General features: G+C 44.1%; 1 protein-coding gene across 3 annotated transcripts in view; it reads left to right on the top strand.

Moving 5' to 3' along the window:
• Positions 1–25,020, top strand: part of OCRL (OCRL inositol polyphosphate-5-phosphatase) — a 140,296-nt gene that overhangs the window by 99,327 nt on the left and 15,949 nt on the right. For 2 of the 3 annotated variants that reach the window (XM_033944918.1, XM_033944919.1), the window contains exons 17-21: positions 4,632–4,797; positions 13,065–13,300; positions 13,757–13,780; positions 14,701–14,820; positions 23,944–24,028. In XM_033944918.1, the coding sequence (XP_033800809.1) occupies positions 4,632–4,797; positions 13,065–13,300; positions 13,757–13,780; positions 14,701–14,820; positions 23,944–24,028 (631 nt within the window). The remainder of the gene's footprint in view (positions 1–4,631; positions 4,798–13,064; positions 13,301–13,756; positions 13,781–14,700; positions 14,821–23,943; positions 24,029–25,020) is intronic. The other variant, XM_033944920.1, reaches the window with a different exon arrangement.

Raw genomic sequence — 25,020 nt, 5'->3', positions numbered from 1 at the left:
TGTCTATGCTTCTGTCCCTCCTGGCAGAGAGGGGAAGGCCATGGACAAGTTTGGCAAGCGTTTGTACCAAAATGCTATGCTTGCCAACCGATCAGGCAATTATGCATTTCATTTTTCCTTCTATTTGAAACACCTTATTCAACAACTGGCTTCTTTTGAAAAGTACTTACCTGAATGGAAACTGCCTTCTTTCCACCAATACACTTCCAGCCTGTTACAGCTCAGAAAATTTATGGTCCTTTCTTCATCTACGACACCTTTGAACTCACCTCAAGGGCTACTGCGATGGCTGTGGCTATGCGCCGTCTCGCTTGGCTTAGGGTTTCGGAGCTTGACATCAATCACCAGGATCGCCTTGCCAATGCTCCTTGCCTTGGAGATGAGTTATTTGGTGACTCTCTCGATTCTACCACACAGAAATTGTCGGCACATGAGACTCGCTGGGACACTTCTCAAGAACAAGAAGAAGCCTCCACCTGTCCGGCCCTTCCGCCAACAATCGGCCTATCAGCGCTGCTACTCTGCTAGACCCTTGCTATCTGCTCCTCAACAGCCTAGGCGTCAACGTCAGCAGCAACGTCAGCAACCTCGTGCACAACAGCAGCAACAGGTGAAACCTCCTGCACAACCGAAGTCCACTCAACCCTTTTGACTTCGTTCTCCAGGGCCTAGCCAGTCTACTACCATCAACCCTTCTGCCTCAACCCATAGGAGGACGTCTTTCTCTTTTCATCAGCCGTTGGAAGATCATCACTTCAGACCAGTGGGTTCTAAACATCATTCACCACGGCTATTCTCTCAACTTTCAGACTCTTCCCACCCAAAGTCCTCCAAAAGAGTCTGCTTTCACCACTCAGTCCTCCCTCCTCCTTCAGGAGGTCCAATCCCTTCTTCTTCTGAATGCCATAGAGGAAGTTCCTCTAGATAAGAAGGGGCAGGGATTCTACTCCCGCTATTTTCTGGTTCCCAAGAAAACCGGGGACCTCAGACCCATTCTAGATCTTCGAGATCTCAACAAATGCTTGGTCAAAGAAAAGTTCAAAATGCTTTCTCTGGCCACACTTTATCCTCTTCTCTCTCAGGGCGACTGGCTATGCTCCCTCGATCTCAAGGAAGCCTACACTCACATCCCAATCAATCTGGCCTCCAGACAGTATCTCCGCTTCATGATCAATCGCTGTTATTACCAGTACAAAGTGTTACCCTTCGGTCTTGCCTCCTCTCCCAGGGTCTTCACAAAGTGTCTCATTGTGGTGGCCGCTTTCCTACGCTCTCACCATCTTCAAGTCTTCCCTTACCTGGACGACTGGTTAATCAAGGCTCCTTCATCTCAGGAAGTCCTTCAAGCCACCAACCAGACCATCCTCTTTCTCCAACTTCTGGGTTTCGAGATCAATCTGCCCAAATCGCATCTCATCCCCACTCAGTGACTTCAGTTCATCGGAGCGATCTTGGACACTGTTCTCATGAGGGCATTCCTTCCACCCAATCGCCTTCAGACCTTTCTTCATCTCTGTCAGCAGGTGCTCTCACAGCTGTCCATCTCTGCAAAACAAATGATGATACTCTTGGGTCACAGGGCCTCGACAGTTCATGTCACCCCCTTCGCACGTCTTCACCTGCGCACTCCTCAATGGACCCTAGCTACCCAGTGGTCCCAGGCAACGGATCCTTGTTCGCGACACATATCTGTGACATCGTCTCTTCGACAGTCTCTGCAATGGTGGTTGAAATCGTACAATCTCTCCAGAGGCCTTCTGTTCCATCTGCCTCCTCATCATCTCGTCATCACCACAGACGCATCCCCATATGCCTGGGGAGCTCACTTGAACGATTTCCAAACTCAAGGTCTTTGGACTGCCCAGGAAAAGAAACATCACATCAATTTCCTGGAACTCGGAGCGATGTTTTATGCCCTCATGGCTTTTCAGCATCTCCTCTTTCCTCAAGTTCTACTACTTTGCACAGACAATCAAGTAGCAATGTACTACATCAACAAACAGGGTGGGACGGGCTCTCGCCTGTTGTGTCAGGAGGCCCAAAAGATTTGGTCTTGGGCGACAGCTCGCCATTTGTTCCTGAAAGCTGTCTACATCCAGGGAGAGCAGAATTCCTTAGCAGACAATCTCAGCAGAATTCTACAACCCCACGAATGGACTCTCGATCCCATAACTCTCCAGTCCATTTTCGCTCAATTGGGCACCCCTCAGGTGGACCATTTTGCAGCTCCTCACAATCATCGACTGCCCCAATTTTGCTCCAGACTCTACTCTCCTCACCGTCTGACAGCAGATGCGTTTCTCCTGGACTGGACCAATCTATTCCTTTATGCATTTCCTCCTCTACCTCTAATGTTGCGGACCTTGTTCAAGCTCAAGAGGGAACAAGCCACCATGATTCTCATCGCTCCACGGTGGCCCAGGCAGCATTGGTTCTCCCTTCTACTTCAACTCAGTTCCAGGGAGCCCATACTTCTTCCACTCTTTCCTACTCTGCTTACTCAGCATAAGCAGTCCCTCCTACATCCCAACCTACCGTCTCTGCACCTGACAGCTTGATATCTCTTGGGCTGACCTCGGCCCATTCGCTTCTTTCTCAGCCTGTCCGTTCTATTCCAGGAAGCCGGCCACTCTTCAATGCTATCAACAGAAGTGGATCCGGTTTTCTTCCTGGTGCTTTCTGCATCATCATGAACCAACTTCACTAGCAGTAGAACTAGTGTTGGATTATCTCCTTTCTTTGTCTAACTCTGGTCTCAAATCTACTTCTATCAGAGTCCACCTCAGTGCCATTACTGCTTTTCATGAGCCAGTTCACAGAAAACCTCTTACTGCTCATCCTTTGGTTTCCAGATTCATGCGGGGACTTTTCAATGTGAAACCACCTCTCAAGCCCCCTCCTGTGATCTGGGATCTTAATATGGTTCTTTCCGCCTTAATGAAGCCTCCTTTTGAACCACTGGCTACGGCTCATTTCAAATTTCTCACTTGGAAAGTGGCCTTCCTTATTGCTCTCACCTCTGCCAGGAGGGTCAGTGAATTGTATGCACTAGTTGCCGATCCACCTTTCACAGTCTTTCACCATGTCAAGGTAGTTCTGCGTACATATCCAAAGTTCCTCCCTAAGGTTGTATCTGACTTTCATCTTAACCAATCCATTGTCCTGCCTGTATTCTTTCCGAAACCTCATTCTCATCCTGGAGAACAGGCTTTGCATACTTTGGATTGTAAGCGTGCTCTGGCTTACTATTTAGAGCGCACTAAGCCTCACAGATCGTCTCCCCAATTTTTTCTGTCCTTTGATCCAAATAAGTTGGGCCATCCTGTTTCTAAACGTACGTTATCCAATTGGCTTGCTGCTTGCATCTCGTTCTGTTATGCTCAGACCGGACTGACACTGGAAGGTTCTGTCACGGCCCATAAGGTTTGAGCTATGGCAGCGTCTGTAGCTTTCCTCAGATCCACTCCTATTGAGGAAATCTGCAAGGCTGCTACTTGGTCCTCAGTTCATACTTTCACATCTCATTATTGTCTAGATGCATTCTCCAGACGGGATGGACACTTCGGCCAATCTGTTTTACAAAATTTATTTACCTAATGGCCAACCTTCCCTCCATCCCTCTTTTTGTTAGCTTGGAGGTCACCCATCAATTAAGAATATGCTGCCTGCTTGTCCTGGGATAAAGCACAGTTACTTACCGTAACAGGTGTTATCCAGGGACAGCAGGCAGATATTCTTACGTCCCACCCACCTCCCCGGGTTGGCTTCTTAGCTGGCTTATCCTAACTGGGGACCGCGTGCCTCCGTCGGGCGGGAAGGCACTCGCGCATGCGCGGTGCAGCCTAGCTAGAACTTTCTAAGTTCTTAGAGTGCAATCACTCTAAAATTGTCCGTACCGGGGTTCCGTCGGTGCCATCACCCATCAGTTAAGAATATCTGTCTGCTGTCCCTGGATAACACCTGTTACGGTAAGTAACTGTGCTTTCTATCCCGTTGTCCCCAAAGAGCTGAGAACTAAATCCATGTGATACCAGTACTTCACCCAGAGTTAAGAAATGCAGAGCTGTACAGTAACCTTATTGTCAGTTATAGATCCTAGCACTGTTCAGTAGTCTCATTCACACTTAGTTATAAACACCATGCAGTAATCTTACTTAAATGGTGACGGGTCAAAAGCGCGCGAGGACAAAGGCGCGGGGACAACTAAGCGCAGGGCTTAATCGCGCCGAAGAAAACCCGTATTTTAAAGGGCTCTGACGGGGTGTGTGTGTGGAGGGGAACCCCCCACTCTACTTAATAGGGATCGCGCTGCCTCACGCTGCCATGTTGGGGGGGTGTGGGGGTGTAAACCCCCACATTATACTGAAAACTTAACTTTTTCCCTAAAAAACAGGGAAAAAGTTGTTTCCAGTATAATGAGGGGGGGTTACAACCCCCCACAACACCAGCGCAATCTCTATTAAGTAAAGTGGGGGGGGTTCCCCACCAACACCCCCCGTCAGAGCCCTTTAAAATACGGTTTTTCTTCGGCACAATGAAGTCCTGCGCTCAGTTGTCCGCGCGCCTTTGTCCTCGCGCGCTTTAGACTATGAACCTACTTAAATACATGTCTGCTTTTCTCTGTTTCACAGTTCTGGTTTGAAAATGTAAAATTTCGACAGCTTCAAAAAGAGAAATTCCAAATTAAAAATGACGGACAGGTTACCTGCCACTTCTCCTTCATTCCCAAACTGAATGACACTCAATACTGCAAACCATGGCTGCGAGCTGAGCCATCTGAAGGTTATCTGGAACCTAGTAAGTACTCCTAAATGTACAATCTCTTCAGCCTCCTTCTTCCTTCCAATTAGTGAGTAGCAGAACATACTTGGATGCCAAAAAAATTATCAGGCACCTGTTATTAGACACCTGCTGTTTACCCAGGTATGCACTTTGGGAGTAGCCATTTCAGCTGTGGCAAGCCAAGGCTTAGGAGAATGCAAGCAACCCAGGCCAAAAGAGCTGATTCTACCTATGGCCTCTTCCTGCCTTTACAGAAAAGACTGGAGAGGAGTGGACAAAACTAGAGGAGAAAAAATTGCCCTGGCTTTTAAAATCATTTGGCTGGTTCCTAATTATTCTTTTCTACCACTGATTAGCATGTCTTGTGTGCTTTTTCTCCACTTGCCTCTTTCCCTCTCTTTTTCAGGGAGTTTCTCTGTTTGTGATGGCAAATAAAGACCTGCATGGTCCATCCAGTCAGCTCAACAGTCACATTCATTATCAAGGCAATGTTGAACCCAAAATCCAGTAATTATTCATTTTACTTGCTAAGTAAGATGTCTTCCCCTCCCTCGAGATAGGCAAGACCTGTACTTGGTTAATATGAATGTGGTATAAAATATGTGTACCTGTTCCTGATCCATCCTGTCCTATATGGAAACAGACTAGAAGTCTACTTGGCATCAGTTACACTGCCCCATTGCTGTAGTCGCCATCAAAGCTAATTCCACCCCATCGTCTTGCCGTAGATGGGACCAAAAAAGGTAGAGGTCTGTCCAACATCGGCCCCACTTCCCTTACTACAGGTGCTGCCATCCAAGCACCACTTACAGTTAGAAGCACTGGCTTTTTTTTCCTTCATATTTCTATTAGATGGCGATTAGGTCTTTACAGTGGCAGCAAATAGGAGAGGCTGCTGAAAAAGTGAGAGAATTTTCTTGGAATTCCTCAAATCTCAATACCACCAGACCTTCCCAAAAATTGAAATTATCCTTCCCCTCACTAAAAGACATTTCCCACCCAGGAAAACTGGGGACTTCCCTCCTCTTCAGATTCATCGAGCTCTGGAATAGCTTTGCCTCCCCTCTTCGGAACCTGAGTGCCCTCCAACCCTTCCGTAAACATTTGAAAACCTGGCTTTTCTCAAAAACCTAACACTCCCTCCTCTTCTGACATCCCAGCCCGCTAACACTCTTCCGTCTCCGATCTTCACCCATCCCTCCCTTGGAGTACCTTTCTCCTTACAATTCTTGTAAACCGTGCCGAACTCCACAAATGTGGAGATGGCGCGGTATATAAACCCAAGATTTAGTTTAGTTTAGTTTAGAATCTTATAAGATTTACTTCTTGTAATATTTGTCCTAATGCACTGTGAGCAGATAAAATAAAAATGTCTTTTTGCAGGTCTGTTGATATTTTAGAGTAATAGCTGTAACCAACAAAACATTTGCAGTAGAATACATAGCCCTCTCTCCTGCATACTTTGTGTTTCAGAATTGAGTGCTTGGGAAGGTGCCGGAGGTATTTTTCAGAATTATCTTTGCATGTCAGTGTGCGTGTTCAACAGCTAAAAGGCGCACCCATGTGGCCACACAAAATATAGCATGGATATAATAATAATAATAAACTTTATTCTTGTTTACCGCCCACCCACAAAAGATAGAACCAACTGTCATCAATTTTTTATAAATACATCTATAGATCCAGATTAGGCTTATCTAAGTTCATTCCTTGAGGGTTGTTAACAGGCCAGATTTTCAAGCTGTCCCTATGGACTATAAATGAAAGATTTGCATACACTTCCTTTTGGGCAGAGGGTGCAACCCAGCAGCAAGCCTAAACACAGACCAGTAAAGAAAGGATATTGTATTTTTAAGCAGATTGTTTTGCTGAAAGTCTGTGTTTTTATTATATCTCAACTCCTATTCTAATTCTGTATGCCAGTACATTACAGTCAGTTGCAGAGGCTGTAGATATTTTCTCCGTCCCCGCAGGATCTCTCTATCCCCATCCCGTCCCCAAGAGCTCTCTCCCTGCCCCATTCCTGCAAGCTATATCCTCATCTTCACAAGCATCAAACACTTTAAAATCATAGGTATTTGAGGCTTGTGCGGTTAAGGCAGAGCTTGCAGGAATGTAACAGGGAGAGAACTTGCAGGGAAAGGGATATTGAGATCCTGTGGAGATGGGGACAAATTTGTCCCCATGTTATTCTCTATATAAATCAAAACTCTGCAACTTCTGTATGTATGTAGGGAGTTGTAAGAGCTAGCACAACTTTACACCAGTTGTATAATCAAATAAGCAAAAACAGCTAAAAACAAATCTTGTTTTTTAAGTTTCATTATGATGTGATAATTATTCAAATCAATAAATCAGGAACTGGACGGAAAAGTACTACACATACAAAAAAAATACCATTCAGCAAAATAGTAATATATGACTCCTAAAGGTACTAATATCTAGCTTATCTTGATGTGTCTTTTAGCACTATTGAAATAATAAATAGTAGTAGTAATAATAAGTGGAAAAAAAGACCTCACTGTTGCCCGGAAGATAAGTCTATCTGCTTTTGAGACAACTTCCACAGTGGTGTGCCTCAAGGTTCTGTTCTTAGGCCTATTGTTTTTAACATTTTTTTAAACAATATTGCTGCAGGGCAAGATTTGTCTCTTTGTGGATGATACCAAAATCTGCAATAGAGTAGACACCCAGGATAGTGTGAATAACATGAAGAAAAATCTGGCAAAGCTTGAAGAATGGCCTGAAATTTGGCAGAGAAGGTAAGGCCATGGATAAATTTGGCAAGAGGTTGTATCAGAATGCGATGCTAGCTAACAGGTCAGGGAATTATGCTTTTCATTTTTCGTTTTATCTAAAGCATCTCATTCAAAATCTGACTGCTTTTGAAAAGTACCTCCCTGACCGCAAGAGATCTGCTTTCGCCAAACTTCTTCATCTCTCTTACAACTTCGCAAATTCATGGTCCGGTCGATCTACGACACATTTGAGATGACCTCTCGAGCCACGGCCATGTCGGTGGCCATGCGTCGGCTGGCATGGCTCAGAGTCTCAGAACTTGATGTCAACCATCAAGATCGACTGGCTAATGCGCCTTGCCTAGGTGATGAGCTCTTTGGAGAATCCATGGACTCCACTACCCAAAAGCTCTCTGCCCATGAGACTAGGTGGGATACTCTCCTTAAAACAAAAAAGAAGACCCCACCAGCCCAGCCTTTTCGGCAGCAATCGGCCTACCAACGCCGCTATGTGGCTCGTCCTTTGCCACCGGCTCCTCAATAGCCTAGGCGTCAGCGACAACAACAAAGGCAAACCCCTAGGCCAGCACAACAACAGGTGAAGCCTCCTCCTCCACAAAAGTCTTCCCAACCCTTTTGACTTGGTTCTCCAGGGCATAGCCAGTGTTCTACCATCTGCCCATCTTCCACAACCCATAGGAGGACGCCTTGCTTTTTACATCAGCCTTTGGGAAATCATCACCTCGGATCAGTGGGTCCTCAACATCATCCGCCACGGCTATTCTCTCAACTTTCAGACTCTTCCTACCCAAAGTCTGCAAAAGAGTCTGCTTTGAACACTCCTCAGTCTTCCCTCCTTCTTCAAGAGGTTCAATCCCTCCTCCTTCTGAACGCCATAGAGGAAGTTCCTCTAGATCAGAAGGGACAGGGATTCTACTCCTGTTATTTTCTAGTCCCCCAAAAAACAGGAGATCTCAGACCCATCCTAGATCTTCGCGATCTCAACAAATGCTTGGTCAAAGAGAAATTCAGGATGCTTTCTCTGGCCACTCTTTACCCTCTTCTCAATCAAGGCGACTGGCTATGCTCCCTCAATCTCAAAGAGGCATATACTCACATACCGGTCAATCTGGCCTCCAGACAGTACCTCCGCTTCATGATCAATCATTGTCATTACCAATACAAGGTGCTGCCCTTCGGTCTTGCCTCCTCTCCAAGAGTGTTCACCAAATGTCTGATTGTGGTGGCTGCCTTTCTACGCTCTCACCACCTTCAGGTCTTTCCTTACCTGGACGATTGGTTAATCAAGGCCAATTCATCTCAGACAGTACCCCTGGCCACCAACCAAACCATCCTGTTTCTACAAATTCTGGGGTTCGAGATCAATCTACCCAAATCTCATCTCATCCCCACTCAGAGACTTCAATTCATTGGAGCGCTGCTGGACACAGTCCTCATGAGAGCGTTCCTGCCGTCCAACCGTCTTCAAACTCTTCAATCTCTATGTCAGCAGGTGCTTCCACAACGTTCCATCTCTGCCAAGCAAATGATGATACTCTTGGGTCACATGGCCTCCACAGTTCATGTCACACCCTTCGCACGTCTTCACCTGCGCACTCCTCAATGGACCCTAGCTACCCAAGCGACGGATCCTTACTCACGACACATATTTGTGACATCTTCTCTTCGTCAGTCTCTACAATGGTGGTTGATATCCTCAAATCTCTCCAGAGGTCTTTTGTTCCATCTACCTCCTCATCAACTTGTCATCACCATCGACGCCTCCCCTTATGCCTGGGGAGCTCATTTGAACGAATTCCAAACTCAAGGACTTTGGACAGCCCAGGAAATGAAGCATCACATCAATTTCCTGGAACTCAGAGCAATGTTTTATGCCCTCAAGGCCTTCCAACATCTTCTCTTTCCTCAAGTCCTCCTGCTGTGCACAGACAATCAAGTTGCAATGTACTACATCAACAAGCAGGGTGGGACAGGCTCTCGCCTCTTGTGCCAGGAAGCCCAGAAGATTTGGGCTTGGGCCACAGATCACCAACTATTCCTAAAAGCTATCTACATTCAGGGAGAACAGAATTCCTTAGCGGACAAACTCAGCAGAATTCTCCAGCCTCACGAGTGAACGCTCGATCCTTTAACTCTACAATCCATCTTCGTTCAGTGGGGCACTCCTCAGATAGACCTCTTTGCAGCTCCTCACAATCACCAGCTGCCCCTCTTCTGCTCCAGACTCTACTCTCCTCACCGTCTGGCAGCGGATGCATTTCTCCTGGACTGGTCCAATCTGTTCCTGTATGCTTTCCCTCTCATGTTGCGAACCTTGTTCAAGCTCAAGAGGGAACAGGCCACCATGATTCTCATCGCTCCACGATGGCCCAGGCAACATTGGTTCTCCCTTCTACTTCAACTCAGTTCCAGGGAGCCTATTCTTCTTCCATTGTAGCCTTCTCTGCTTACACAGCATCAGGAGACCCTTCTGCATCCCAACCTCCAGTCTCTGCACCTGACAACTTGGTATCTCTCGGGCTGACTTCGAATGATACTCTTTTGTCTCAGCCCGTTCGTTCTATTCTGGATGCCTCCAGGAAACCTGCCACTCTGCAATGTTACCATCAGAAGTGGACAAGATTTTCTTCATGGTGTCTTCTTCATCATCATAATCCTACGTCCCTTGCAGTGGAGACCTTGTTGGATTACCTTCTTTCTTTGTCTGACTCTGGTCTCACGTCTACTTCCATCAGAGTCCACCTCAGTGCTATTGCTGCTTTTAATGAGCCAGTTCATGGAAAACTCCTTTCAGCTCATCCTTTGGTTTCCAGATTCATGCGGGGTCTTTTCAATGTAAAACCACCTCTTAAAGCTCCCCCTGTAGTCTGGGATCTTAATGTGGTTCTCTCCGCCTTAATGAAGCCTCCGTTTGAACCTTTGGCTACGACTCCTTTCAAGTTTCTCACTTGGAAAATGGTCTTCCTTATTGCTCTAACCTCTGCCAGGAGGGTCAGTGAGCTACATGCACTAGTTGCGGATCCACCTTTTACAGTCTTTCATCATGACAAGGTGGTTCTGCACACACATCCAAAGTTTCTCCCTAAGGTTGTCTCGGAATTCCATCTCAACCAATTTATTGTTCTGCCTGTCTTCTTTCCGAAACCTCATTCTCATCCAGGTGAACAGGCTTTACATACCTTGGACTGTAAACGTGCTTTGGCTTACTATCTCGAACGTACTAAGCCTCACAGATCATCTCCTCAACTTTTTTTGTCCTTTGATCCTAACAAGTTGGGTCATTCTGTATCTAAACGCACTCTATCCAATTGGCTGGTTGCTTGCGTTTCATTCTGTCATGCTCAGTCTGGCCTGACACTGGAAGGTTCTGTCACAGGCCACAAAGTTAGAGCTATGGCAGCTTCTGTAGCTTTCCTCCGCTCCACTCCCATTGAAGAAATCTGCAAGGCTGCTACTTGGTCCTCAGTTCACCTACTCCATTATGGAGCATTCCAGTTTATTTGGTTCATCCATTTTTTTGTTTGTTTTTTTGGGGGGGAGGGTTGTGAACTACATTGGCTACCTGTTGAGGATCAAACAAAATTTAAGTTTGAATGTATTTGTTTAAGTTGTTATTAGGTCAAATACCCAACTATCTTGTAGACTCATTCACTTTTGCAAATTTTATGCATTCCCGAAGCACACATGCTATGATATGTTTGTTTATGCTCTTGTACACTTTGTATTCTTATATTTTCACTAGTGTGTAGTATGAAAAGCATTTGACTACTGTGTTTTTGGTATTGCCTTCACAAGGGAGGGGGGAGGGGGATTGGGGTTGGGTTTCTCTTGGGATGTTTTTCCATCTATTAAGGGATGCCAATATAAGAAATATCATCGCCTTTATTCATACCAAGTAGCACTATGGGATAAGGATCTTAAATCTATGAGATTGACATCCAGCTCTTATCAACATTTTAGGAAACAATTAAAAACATATTTGTTTACTAGATTTTAGGGTAATTAATGTATTTCATCTAATTGTATATTTATTCATTTTTGTAAACTTCATTTAACTTAACGGTATTGCGGTAGAGAAATTGATTTTTATGTTGTTTTATTTTCTGTGCAAACAGATCTTCTTTCCTAGTGTTTGCATGCATGCGCTTTCTCTAGGGGGTGCGTACATGCGCTTTCTCCAGCATGACATCCCCAGGCTAGCTGCTCTGGATTCTGGTAGTCTGTATTGCTCTTCTCCTTGTTGGATCCACACTTACCTGAAGTTGACATAATCCCTTGCAGGGTATATTCCTACTGTCACTCGTTCAGGGATGAGGGCCACAGATCTTGGTATCTCTTTTTTCTGTGCTCTAATTTTATGTCCCTACCTAATTTGGATTGCATTGTTAAATCCCACTCATCTGGATTCATCTGCTGATGATGACAAGGAAAGAAGCATTATGTATCATACCTGATGATCATTCCTTTAGTCATCAGAAGAATCCAGAGCCCCGCCCATTATGTTTCTTCATGTTGCATTCCGTTTTCCTTTGCTTCCTAGAAATTGGGTCTGGGTCAGTCTCAATGTGCACTCGACAGCTATGAGGAGGGAGTTCTGGACCAGTAGAACTATGGGTTGATCCTACTGCCTTGTCACTAGGAATGCTGAAGTACCATATATATCAGTGGTCTCAAACTCGTGGCCCGTGGGCCACATGCGGCCCGCCAGGTACTATTTTGAGGCCCTTGGTATGTTTATCATAATCACAAAAGTAGAATAAAACAGTTTCTTGATCACATGTCTCTTTAGCTATAAATTACAATATTATTATTAAGACTTAGCCAAAAGGAAAGATTTATAAACTATAAAGAGTTTTACCTCATGCAAAATTGTCATTTCTTTAATAAGACATTAACTATTTTTTCTGAAGCCCTCCAAGTACCTACAAATCCAAAATGTGGCAAAGGGTTTGAGTTTGAGACCACTGATATATATATATATTGTTAGGTGAACACAACCGACTCATCTGGATTCATCTGCTGTGACTAAAGGAACAAACATTGGGTATGATACATGTTTCTTTCTGGTAACCAGACTAATTAAGAGTAAATCTGTATGTATTTACATATATGGAAATTTTTAGATCTGAAATCCCTGTAGTGCATTTCTGAAAATTACTGTCCATGACCTTGTGTATAGATGTCACTGAGTTACAAGCATGTCATATTTTAGAAATTCTTGGGGTTTTTTTTTAAATTGATTATGATAGCACCACATAAAATTTTAATATGCCATTTTGCAAGTCATTTCACATTGCCAACTCTTGTCTTAGTTTACTATCTGTCTGCTTCTATGATTTTTCTGGATCCCTTCCAAATCCTTCTCATTATTCTTAGTTTTTTACTTCATTTTTTTACAGTGTCTGTCTTTATCTTTATTTAGAATTTTGGGGCTTTTATTTTTTTCCCTCTTTCTTTTTGTGTCGCTTCCATTTTTCATTGATGATCTGCATGTGACTATGATTTACTTTCTTTCTGTACCAGATGAAACTGTGGACATCTTTCTGGATGTGTATGTCAGTAAGGACTCTGTGACAATCCTGAACTCAGGAGAAGATAAAATTGAAGATATTCTGGTGCTTCATTTGGACCGAGGAAAGGATTACTTTCTCACCATCAGTGGTAATTACTTGTCAAGCTGCTTTGGCACCTCCTTGGAAGCTCTTTGCCGAATGAGGAGACCAATTCGAGAAGTTCCTGTCACCAAACTGATTGATTTGGTAAGAAGTGGCTTTCTGTTAGTATGGGAAATATCTTCTCCAGCCTTTTCTTCAGAAATTGATTCTGGAACTTCATTGGTTAGATAGTGAATGTTGCCTTTAAATAGTGATTGATTATTCTGAAGATATCTATATATGTTTACGTGTCCCCCAGCTTGAACCTAAGAGACATGTCCTAAGGCCTTCTCGGTACCAGTGAGCTCTCCTTTGCCCTCTTATTTTATCTGGGGGGGAGGAGGAATTGGTAGAGGGGCTAACACAGAAGATGTCTTTGTGCCTTTCTCTTTAGTTGTGCTTGCAGGAGCTTGATGCAGAATATGCTTATTCATAAAGAGTAATTCTTGCAAGAAAGAAAATAAGGACATGAGACCTTTTAATCTTTCATTTCTATAACTTCGTGCCTGCTGTTGTTAATCCGCTCTTTTCTTCTTTCTTTGTTTGCTGATTTACTCTCAGGGAGAAGACAGCTTCTTAGAGAAGGTAACACTAACACTTTGATAGGAATTTTCAGTGCTTTTATTTTAGAAGTCACGGGGGGGAGGAGAGGGGAGAGGGTTTCAGTGCAACCATACCAAATAGTTGAGTCAAGGCCTTTGAGACTGAGTTAAAAAAGCCCTTCCTTTCAAACTTAAGATAGACATAAAAAGACCCGTCCTGATGGTTTTGGCCCATAACTGAAATGGGAGTGCCCCCTCCCCTTGCCACTTCCATTTTTATTCCTTGTCCTCCAAGCCAAATCTCAGCTAATAGAAAACCAAAGACTCCTTATGGACATGGTGTATCCTGGAAGCTAGTCCTATTAACTTTGGAATTCTCTATCAGACTAGATCCAAGTTTAGTTCTCTTGTTTCATAGCAAAACTAAAGCATAGCATCCAAGGTACTGATTTCAAGAATAGAAATATAGATTGATTTTTCTCAATTAGGAGTACAATTTTCCACAGACTTAAAAGCAGTATGTTGTAATAATTATACTCTTAAGAAAGGATCCCCTCTAGGTGCTCCTCTCCCAGTTGTCACAGCACTATATTCTTCCTTGTGCCACCTTTTTCATCATATGATGTTTTTCTAGCCCATTTAGAAATGACAACGTCTGAGCTTTGATGTTTTCATGCTAAGAAGGAACAGTTTCTGACTGCTTTCGGTACATTTACTTGCTTAAAGATTCTGATCTTGCATTCTAGCTGATAATTCTAGTTATTAGAGGGCAGTATATGGAATATTTTTCAAGCTTATATCTTGGGATACCTATACAAGTTTTCTTACAGCGTGTCTAAGTGATATACTTGAATCTTCTGTTAAAGTAATACTTTGTGTTCGGTGACAGAGGTTTTTCTTGTGTCATCCTCAGAGCAGCTGGTTACACCATACCCTTACTGATTTGTATCTTCTGCCCCACAGGAAAAATCATTCATGCAGATGCTTCCACTAGAGGGTGATGAGACCAGTGAGAAACCCATGAAGATTCCCAAGGAGATATGGCTCTTGGTAGACCACCTGTTTAAGAATGCCTGCCACCAGGTTTGTAAGGATTTGTTTTTCATAGATCAATAGCCAATTGTGATGACTAAAGAGAGCAACTGGCAAGTAGTGATATTCCTCAGGGTTTTGTTCATCATTTCTCGAAGAATCACTCTTTCTTTATACAGTTCATTAGCTTACAGGACAGACTTTTTGTCATCATCTTCCAAATTGCCAGATTGGTTTGTGAACTCTCTTACAGGTCGCTCGATCAAAACGCTGAAGGTTCAAGCCACCGTTCAGAACTTGCTGGATATCAAGCTATAGAGCCGGTACCCCCCAAGCACTCGAGCTCAGGCAGATATTCTATATACTTTCTCATGCCAAAGAAAGGTTCAGAAGATTGGAGGCCTATTCTGGATCTTCAGCTCGTGAATGCGGCTCTTAAGGTTCTACGCTTTCAAATGGAGGCTGTTCATTCAGTCATTGCAACAGCGGCCTAGGAGAGTTTCTTGCCTCTGGATCTCAGAGAGGTGTATTTGCACATTCCCATTTTTCCAGCCCACTGCAACTTTTTGTGATTTCATGTTCTAGAACAACATTACCAATTCTTGACTCTGCCATTTGGGCTGGCAACAGCACCCCAAACCTTCACCAAGCTAATAGTTGTCGTGGTGGCTTACCTTTGAAAGATGGGTCTCCAGATTAAGACCTGGGCTGGATTGTCAACTTCAGGAAGAGCCATCTGACGTCCATGAAGTTGCTGAAATTCTTTGGAGTTCTCTTCAACACGGCTGTGGACACTTGGAATGCATTACCGGAGGAAGTGATCAGGCAGAGTACGGTCCAGGGATTCAAACAGGGATTGGACGGATTCCTGAGGGATAAAGGGATCATGGGATACTGAAGGAGGAGCTGGGATGTAACACAAGTATAGAAAGTTAACCAGGTAATGAGTAAAAACCAACCAGGTCGTGCATGTGAAAGACCGGAGGGCTAGGGCTTCGATAGGAAGGCAGGACTTAAATGGGAAGCCAAGGTGGCAAGGGAGCCCCTTCTGATGATTCTGACAGGTCGTGACCTGTTTGGGCCGCCGCGGGAGCGGACTGCTGGGCGGGATGGACCTGTGGTCTGACCCGGCGGAGGCACTGCTTATGTTCTTATGTTCTTATCTATCTATCAGAAGCCCGCAGGCAGAAATTATATGCCCAGATTTCTTCCCTTCTAAAGCAGCAGGTTCTGTCAGCATGGGATTATCTTCAAATTCTGAGATTGATGGTTGCCATGCTGGTTGTGGTTTCTTGGACGATGGTGCACATGCATCCTCTTCAGCATGCTTTGCTCTCTCGCTAAGGCTCTGCATAGGAAAGCCTTGCAGACCTGTCTACCTTGGACTCTGGAAGCCCGAGTAAGCATGGACTGGTGGCTTCTAATCTAATCCTTAGGTTTGTATACCGCATCATCTCCACGTTCATAGAGCTCGACGCGGTTTACAGTAGGATAAATAGGAAGGAACTACAACAGAGGGTTAGAGGTAGAAGTGTGAACAAAATTTAGAGGACTTGGGATGCCAAGATATAAAAGTTTCCTTGATTCCTAAGTTGGAGGGAGACTTACATTTTTTGAGAAAAGCCAGGTTTTCAGATGTTTGCGGAAAACTTGGAGAGAGCTCAAGTTCCGAAGAGGGGAGGTAAGGTTGTTCCAGAGCTCAGTGATTTTGAAGTGGAGGGAGGTCCCTAGCTTTCCTGTGTGGGAAATGCCTTTTAGCGAGGGGAAGGATAGTTTTAATTTGTGGGAGGATCTGGTGGTATTAGGGTTTGAGGAATTCCAAGAAAGAGGGATAAAGGGAGGGAGGATACCATATAGGATTTTGAAAGTTAAACAGGCGCATTTATAGTGGACCCTGGCGATTATCGGAAGCCAGTGGAGCTTGGCCAGGAGCGGGGAGATATGGTTAAATTTACTTTTAACGAAGATGAGCTTGGCCACAGCATTCTGAATCCTTTGGAGTCTGTGGAGGTTTTTCTTAGTTAAGCTTAAGTAGATAGAGTTGCAATAGTCCAATCTGGAGAGGATGATGGATTGGACAAGGAGGGTAAAATGTTTTTGATGGAAGCAGGATCTAACTTTCCTCAGCATGTGAAGGTTGAAAAAGCATTTTTTTACCAAGGATTGGAGGTGGTCGTTGAAGGACAATGTGGAATCAATGATGATGCCCAAGACCTTGCTCGAGAACTCAAGCTGCAGAGAGGAGCCAGAGGGTAGTGGGATGGAGGTGGGTAGGTGATCTAGCTTTGGACCGAGCCAAAGAAGTCTTGTTTTGGACTCATTCAATTTCATTTGCACAGTGTGGGCCCAGGATTGTAGGTTCATTATACAAGAGGATATGTTCTTAGACAGGTCGGTGAGGTTCGAATCGGTCTCGAGGAGGACGAGGATGTCGTCTGCATAAGTGTAAATTGTTTTAAGGGGGGATAGGTGGGGGAGTTTTAGGGAGGACATATAGATGTTGAAAAGGATAGGGGATAGTGGAGAGCCTTGCGGGACTCCACAATTCGGTTTCCAGGATGAGGTGCCATTCATGTTAACAATGTAAGAACAAGAGCGGAGGAATTTAGAGAACCAACCTAGGACTGTGGAGTTGATACCTATCTCAGAGAGTTGGTAAACAAGAATATCATGGTGAACAACGTCGAAAGCAGCGGAAAGGTCAAATTGTAGGAGGACGGCGAACTTGTTTCGAGAGTGAAGTTGTTGAACCCTTGAAATCAGGGAAGACAGTAGGGATTCGGTGCTGAAGTTAGGACGAAAGCCATATTGATAGGGTAAAAGAATAGAGAATCTCTCTAAGTATGATGAGAGTTGGGAATAAATGATGAACTCTAGCATCTTGGTTAGGAGAGGGATATTTGCAATTGGGCGATAGCTGGATGGTATGGAAGGGTCAAGGTCAGATTTTTTCAGTAGTGGGGTCAAGGCGATATGGCCCATTTCTGGGGAGAAATGGCCCGACTGAAGGGCGGAGTTTATGAGAATGGTGATAGAAGAAATAGCTTCTCTCACATTCGCTCTGTGGGAGCGTACCACTACACATTGTCTCCTGGATCGTGGTGATAATGAATGTTAGTCTTCGGGGCCCAGGAGCCCATTGCAATAATTCTCCTGTTCAGGGGAGTTGGATGCCCTCTCAGCGAAAATGGTCAATCAACTGGTTAAACTCAGAGCCATTCAGCTAGCTCTGATGAGATTGCAAAAGACTCTGGAGGGCTAAGCAGTGATGGTCTCTCTGACAGTGCAGTTGTAGTAGCCTGCGTCAATTGCCAGGGACGGACCAAGAGCCCACATTCTTTTTTCTTTAAGCAGAGCGTCGCTTCCTAGCACTGATGGCAGCGTATGTGGCAGGAGTAGACAGTGTTCAAGCAGACTTCTTCAGCAGACAGATTCTGTAACTGGGCAAGTGGGTCCTGTCCACAGCGGCATTCCGAGCAATATTACTGCTCTGGGGTTGGGCCCTCTTTGACCTCATGGCCACAGCAAGACACAAGAAAATGGATCACTGCTTCAGCCATATATCCGAGCCCGGAAGAAAGAGGCTCAACGCTCTGATGCAGCCATGGCCTCAGGAGATTCTCCTTTATGTCTTTCCTCTTTGGCCGATGTTCAGCTAGGTCATTCGACGTATCATGACCCATCCGGGCCGTGTCATTCTGGTAAATCCAGATTGTCCTCACAGACTGGTATGCAGATCTGATGCATCTGCGCAGGGGTTGCAGCCTTCAGCTGAGCGCACATCCAGACCTCCTCCTGCTGAGTCCAGTGTCCTTGGAGGATCCGGGTCACTTTGCTCTTACGGCATGGCTCTTGAGCGTGCAGCCTTAGAGCACAAAGGATACTCTGCTATGGTTATTGATTCTCTTCTCAAGGCTAAGAAGTTATCCACAGTTTTGGCTTATGCTAAGGCGTGGAAAACCTTCCAACATTGGTGCACCCAGGACCAGGTGGACCCTTATTCAACTCAGATCTTTCTGATTCTCGCCTTTCTTCAGGCTGGTCTGGATTAAGGCCTCACTTTGACTTCTCTTCAGGTCCAGATGTTTAGGCTCGCTTATTTTAGATCCCGGAAGTGTCTGTCTTCGATGGCGTCTCATCCTGTTGTTGCTAGATTTCTGAAGGGGGCTCTTTGTGTCAGACCGCTGGTTAAGCAACCTTTCCCCTCCTGGGACATTAACCTGGTGCTGTCTAGCTTTACCAAGGCTCCTTCAAGATGCTTCCTTCTTGGACTTGACACTCAAGACTTTTTTTCTGGTTGCCATTACTTTGGCGGGTCATGTGTCTGAACTACAGGCTCTGTCTTGCAGAGAACCGTTCCTCCATATTTTGGAGATGGGGGTTTCCCATCGGATGGTTCCTTTTTTCTTGCTGAAGGTGGTTTTGGCATTTCATGTTAATCAGGAAGTGTGTTTGCCTGCCTTTCAGCCTACTGGTTCCAAGACACAAACTCACTTGTTGAAGAAACTAGATATGCACAGAGTTCTTCTGCGTTATCTGGAGATCACTAACAAGCTTCGTTTCTCTGACCATTTGTTTGTGCAGACTCATTCAATTAAGCGGGGTGCACCCACTCCAAGGCCACAATTTCCAGGTGGATCCGTATGGTCATTTTGTCTTCCTACATTTTTTTTTTAGAAACAGTCCCCTGTTTCCATCAAGGCACATTCTACCAGGTGTGTGGCTTTTTTGTGGGCAAGACTAGACTCTGCTTTGGAGCCCTTGGTCTTAAGGGTCGGCGCAGCAAGCTCTCCCTAGCTTTTTGGGACTGTTTTTGTATGTCCCATCTGTTTAGAATGTCTCACCTATTACACTGGAAAAGGAGATTATGTACTTACCTAGTAAGCTCTTTTCCAGTAGATAGATGAAACATTCTAGACCCCCGCTAAGTCTTTACTGGGCCTGCCTACTGTTTCAGTATGTTTATGCTTCTCCAAGCTGATTGCTAGATGCTCATCAGCCCTTGAGAGATGGGAAGAAGTTGTTTATATATGATATATGTTTAAGCCTTTGTTGATGATTAACATTACTGTTTGATTTACTTCTTGAGCAGAACAGTTTGTTTTTTAAGCCTGTTGCTATAGGTGCCTCTACTTCCCATGTATTCGGTGGCTCTCATTTCTTGGGTACTAACTGTAGGTGGAGCTAGAGAACCCAGTGAAGTACAGCAAAGGCAGAGTGAAAAATCCAGAGTGGATTCCTTCTGCAGCAGCACATGGCTTTAGGGAAATAACCCATAGTTATATAGCTATGGTACAGTCACCGCGGGCCACTTAAAATGGCTCAGTGGGCAAGATTCAGCCCGCGGTCCTTGTGTTTTGACACATGTGGTCCAGAATGTCTCACCTATCTACTGGAAAAGAGCTTACCAGGGTTAAGTACATAATCTCTTTATAGGGGCTCTTATGGAACATGAGTCATGCAACCAAATTCTGGATGGATTGAAGGGAAGAAAGATGGCTGAACAGAAGACTTGAGAGTAGTGCATTGCAGTAATCTATCCGTGAGATGATTAGGGCATGGATAAGGGTTATGGTATTGTGCTTGGAGAGGTATGGTCAGCTTTTGGTAATATTATAGAGGAAGAAGCAGCAGGTTTTAGCGATATGTTGTATCTGGGTGGAGGAGAAAGAGTCAAAGATGACTCCGAGATTCCGAACAGACTAAAGAGGGAGGATGAGAGTGTTGTCTACAGAGACAGAGAACAGGGAAAGTGGGTTTAGGCGGGAAGATGAGGAGCTCCATTTTAGCCATATTCAGTTTTAGATAGCAGTGAGACAGCCAGGCGGCAATGTCAGACATTCAGGCTTTGTCTAGGATCTGGGTTTCAGTAGAGATGTCTGGTGTGGAGAAGTAGATCTGGGAGTTAACAGGTGTAGATTGAGAAAAGGAGTTGTCCTAGGACAGCCTTGATAATGAAATGACTGTGGTGGAGGAACCACCATTTCATACACTGAAGGGGCAATGGAAAAGAGAGGAAGAAAGCCAGGAGAGAGCAGAACCAACCATTCTGATGCTCATAGACATGACAAGTCTTCCCATTGAAAAGAATAGAAACTGGATTAATCCATTCCTTGGTCCCACAAACTCTGCAAGATCGGGCCTACCTGGCAGAAACAGCAAGATCAGGATCCCCAGCAGCAGAGGCAGCATGATCGGGATCCCCAGCGGCAAGACAGCAAGATCGGCAACGGCAGCTGCAAGTGGTGTTGAGCCCAAAGCTTCCCTCCCAGGCGGAAACAGGAAGCTGCATCAGAGGGGAAGGTTTGGGCTGAGCACTGCTTGCAATTTGGATTCCAAAGCAGTGTTCAGATTCCGGGGCAAAAATGAAGAAAAAAAAAGTTTGGATTCCAAATCGTTCGAGTTCTGGGGCATTCGGATTCTGAGGTACCACTGTACAGTAGAACCTTGAAGTAAAATGACAAAGGGCTCCTTTTACTAAGGTACGCTAGTGTTTTTAGTGCACGCAGGAAATTACCGTGCGCTACGCTTCTAGAACTAACGCCAATTCAATGCTGGCATTCAGGTCTAGCATGTGCTGCAATGTAGCTTAATTTCATCAAGGACAGCGAATCAAGGAGTAGGCAGTTATCAACAGTATCAAGGTCAGCAGAAAAATAGAGAAGGATGAGGATAATAGTAGAGGCCTTTGGATATGGCCATGAACAGGTCATTGTAAACTTTAGAAAGGGCAGTTTCTATGGAATGCAATGAGTAAAAGTCTAACTGAAGCGGATCAAGAATAGCTTAGGATGAGAGGAAGTCTAGGCAGCGGCGGTGATCAGCACGTTCAAGTAACATGGATAAGAAGCAACTAAAGTTAATATTCAGTACTTAAGCAGACATGGATTAGCACACAAAAATAGGACAGGCTTTTAGCAATTCAATTTATGCACTAAACCTGGCTGCTTAAGAGTGGAATATCAGTGCTTAAGCGGCCAAGTACTGATTTTGCTCTCAGAGCACCCCCAATATAGCCAACTTTGGGTTAGGCACAAGCTGCAAATTTCAGAAGCAATTAGTCGGTTAAGTGCTGCTGAAGATTAGTGGCTAGCTCTGAACACATGATTTTGCTGGTCAGTTGCCAACCAAATCACTTTGAAAATTTGTCCCACATGTCTAACTTTATACAATGAGACCTATTTACTAGTAATGTATATTAACTGCATATGCATGCGCTAACATAGTAATGCACTTCAATAAATGTATCCTTAAGTTTGTATCTGAATCAGTAGAGTGTTAAGTGACTTGACCAAGATCACAAGGAGCATCAGTGGGATTTAAACCCTGGCGTCCCTGTTTCTCAGCCTGCTATTCTTACCACTAGCTGTGAGATCTGGCACTGCAGCAACAGCAGATTAAATCAAATGAAATGCTTCTCCAACTGCTGACTTGGTTTGCACAGTAGGAGACAGGATCAGAACAGGTAGTGCTGCCTAACCTCCCTTGCCACACGATAGCTGAGGCAAATGCCCCAATCCTGCCTTCTCCCTTCTGGATCTGGGTTTAGGTGGGACAAATTTAGTTGAACTCTTCATCAAATCATTTGTGTTGTCATGGAACCTTAATGAGCTACTCAAGGGTTGTGTACTATCATCAAGTAGTAATAGTGTCCCTCAGATGTGTTATGGGTTATCAGCTTAAGAGAATACCTATTCTAAATAGCCAACTTCACTTTCATCTAAGCCAGAGTCTCCAATGCGCAGTCTCTGAAGTCCTCTATTACAGCCAGAGGCATACCTAGGGTATTTGACACCCGGGGCCCATTGTTTTTTGACACCCCCAACCATCATTTTTGATACCCTCCAAATGTAAAAAATATTTTTAGTAATGTTCCCCCCAGGTGCCAGCCATGAGGGGGTGTTCCCGGCCTAGGAGTCATGGTCCGGGAACTTCCCTTCTCACGGCCCGGTGCCAAGGCTCTGGATAGTCCCTGTGGCCCAGCATGTTCCCAGCCTTCTCTCCCTTTACCTTCCATGAAGCTGAAAAAACTGCTGACCTCGGCAGTGATTCAGCTATGTCGCTCATGGCTCCCCTTCCTGCTTTCCGTATCTGCCTCTGCAACCCACCCGGGCGGAAACAGGAAGTTGCATCATTGGCAGACGCGGAAAGCAGGAAGGGGAGCCGCAGGTGACATAGCTGAATCACTGCCAAGACCGGCAGTTTTTTCAGCTTAACGGAAGGTAAAGGGAGAGAAGGCTTGGAGCATGCTGGGCCACGGGGACTATCCAGAGCCTTGACACCGGGCCATGAGAAGGGAAGATCCCGGACCATGATTCCCAGGCTGGGAACACCCCCCTCATGGCTGGCTTCTGGGGTGGACCCCCCCCCCCCCCCGCCCCCTCCTTGGTACGCCACTGATTACAGCCCTCAAAAAGTTGGCTGAAAACATCTTCAAATCCTGTGTATGTGTTGAGTTCAGTCTTTCCCACCTGATATGCAGTAATAACTGCAAACAGTCTCTTATGTGAGACTCAGGTGTCTCATTTATGGTTTTTGACAATCTGAAAATAAAGTGTGTTTTTAAAATACTCGTATATCCTTGAAGTGTTGTAGAATCAATGTTAGTATTTTTTTTAACACTTAAACAAAGCAGATCAAGGTGTTTTACAAAATTAGTAATAAGAGGAGGTGCTGAAAAGTTCTCAGATCAACCAAGAAGAGAATGATGTGGATATGGTTCAATGATCTGAAACAATATCGAAACAAAGAATACTGTTTCTGTATATTGGCACTTAACGAAATAAAATAACACTTTTCAGCTACAGTGGCAAAATAATGCTCAGAATTTAGAAAGTTGATTGAGCCGAGAACTTTTCAGCAACCCCTCGTATGTGTATGTAAGTTTGAAATTTTTTGGTGGCCCTCAGAGCTATTTTGTATTCACATTGCAGCCCTTTACATGAGAAAAGTTGGAAATCACTGATCTAAACTAATCTGTATCTACCATTGTATCATCCCAGACTAGGGAAAATTCATTTAAGGTTCATATTTCAACATAGTGTACTGATATCTGTAGAAATGCAAACGCAGTGCAACTTCTTACCACTGTGTCATAGCATCTACTTTGGTATTTTGTTTAAGGCTTTGCTTTTCTCTGGTTCTTAAGCTTAGTTTTTGTGTTTCCTGTGGCAGGAAGACCTGTTCCAGACTCCAGGGATGCAAGAGGAGTTGCAAGAGATTATCGACTGCTTGGATACCAGTATTCCTGAAACAATCCGTATCCTTGAATTTATTTAGTCTTATATTTTGCTTTTTTACAGTGAATGCTTATAGCAAGTTACACAAAAAAACACTACAAAATCATCATAAATTTCAGTAAGCAAACTTATAATGTTGAGGCATGACATAAACTTAAAACATGATTTGGACATAGAATGCAACTAACAATTGTACTCTTTCTTCATGACATCACAATCTAAAATCAGGATATTTGAAATAAAATATAAATATAATCTAAAATCCTTTTAGTTCAGATTAAAACATAGGATCTTCTAAAATCAGATATAAAATTAAATTGTATCCAAATTTCTTAAAATTAGAGTTCATATAACATTAAAAAAGGAAATACTTTTCAGATCATAAGTGGTAATTGGATACAAAGCTTGCATAAGATTATAGGTATTCTTTGCAATACATTAGTACTTTGTAGAAAATAATTCTGAGCATGGATGGAAAACATTTGGGTATTTGGTGTAGATGGGCTGAGGAAAGAGAGGGACTGATTGGAGAAAAGTACTATGGCATGCCTGAATGGAGAGAGTGTGTCAGGTTTGATTTGATTTGTTTTTCCTTTTCAGTTCTTTTGTTGGTTTATCACTTTCCTATATTATTGTATTTCCTTTCAGTTCTTTTGATATTATTTGTTATAAACAGCTTTGATAGGTTTTCTCCAAAGTGATATATTAAGTCTTTAATTATCTTAAACTTATGATACTGACAAGCTGCAGGGGGGAAGGGAAAGGAGAGACTGACAGGACCCTAGCTTTTGATTTGTCCACATTACCTCTTGACATTAAGATACAGAATGGTCATTCACTACCAGGTGTATTTGTTCATCCTTTTTTTTTTTTTCTTTGCTAGATGAGAGGAAATTTGTTGAGTTATGAGTTCAGCATCCACAATCATTTTCAAACATTGGCTGCTATGATCTGTACTGTTTGGGGCTATTATAAATCACTTGATGGATCTAGAAAAATGTCCTAATTTGGT

The sequence above is a fragment of the Geotrypetes seraphini genome, chromosome 5, assembly GCF_902459505.1.
Source record: "Geotrypetes seraphini chromosome 5, aGeoSer1.1, whole genome shotgun sequence".
NCBI classification, from domain to species: domain Eukaryota; kingdom Metazoa; phylum Chordata; class Amphibia; order Gymnophiona; family Dermophiidae; genus Geotrypetes; species Geotrypetes seraphini.
The sequence above is the reverse complement of the archived record's forward strand: the minus strand, read 5'-3'. Positions and strand labels throughout refer to the sequence as shown.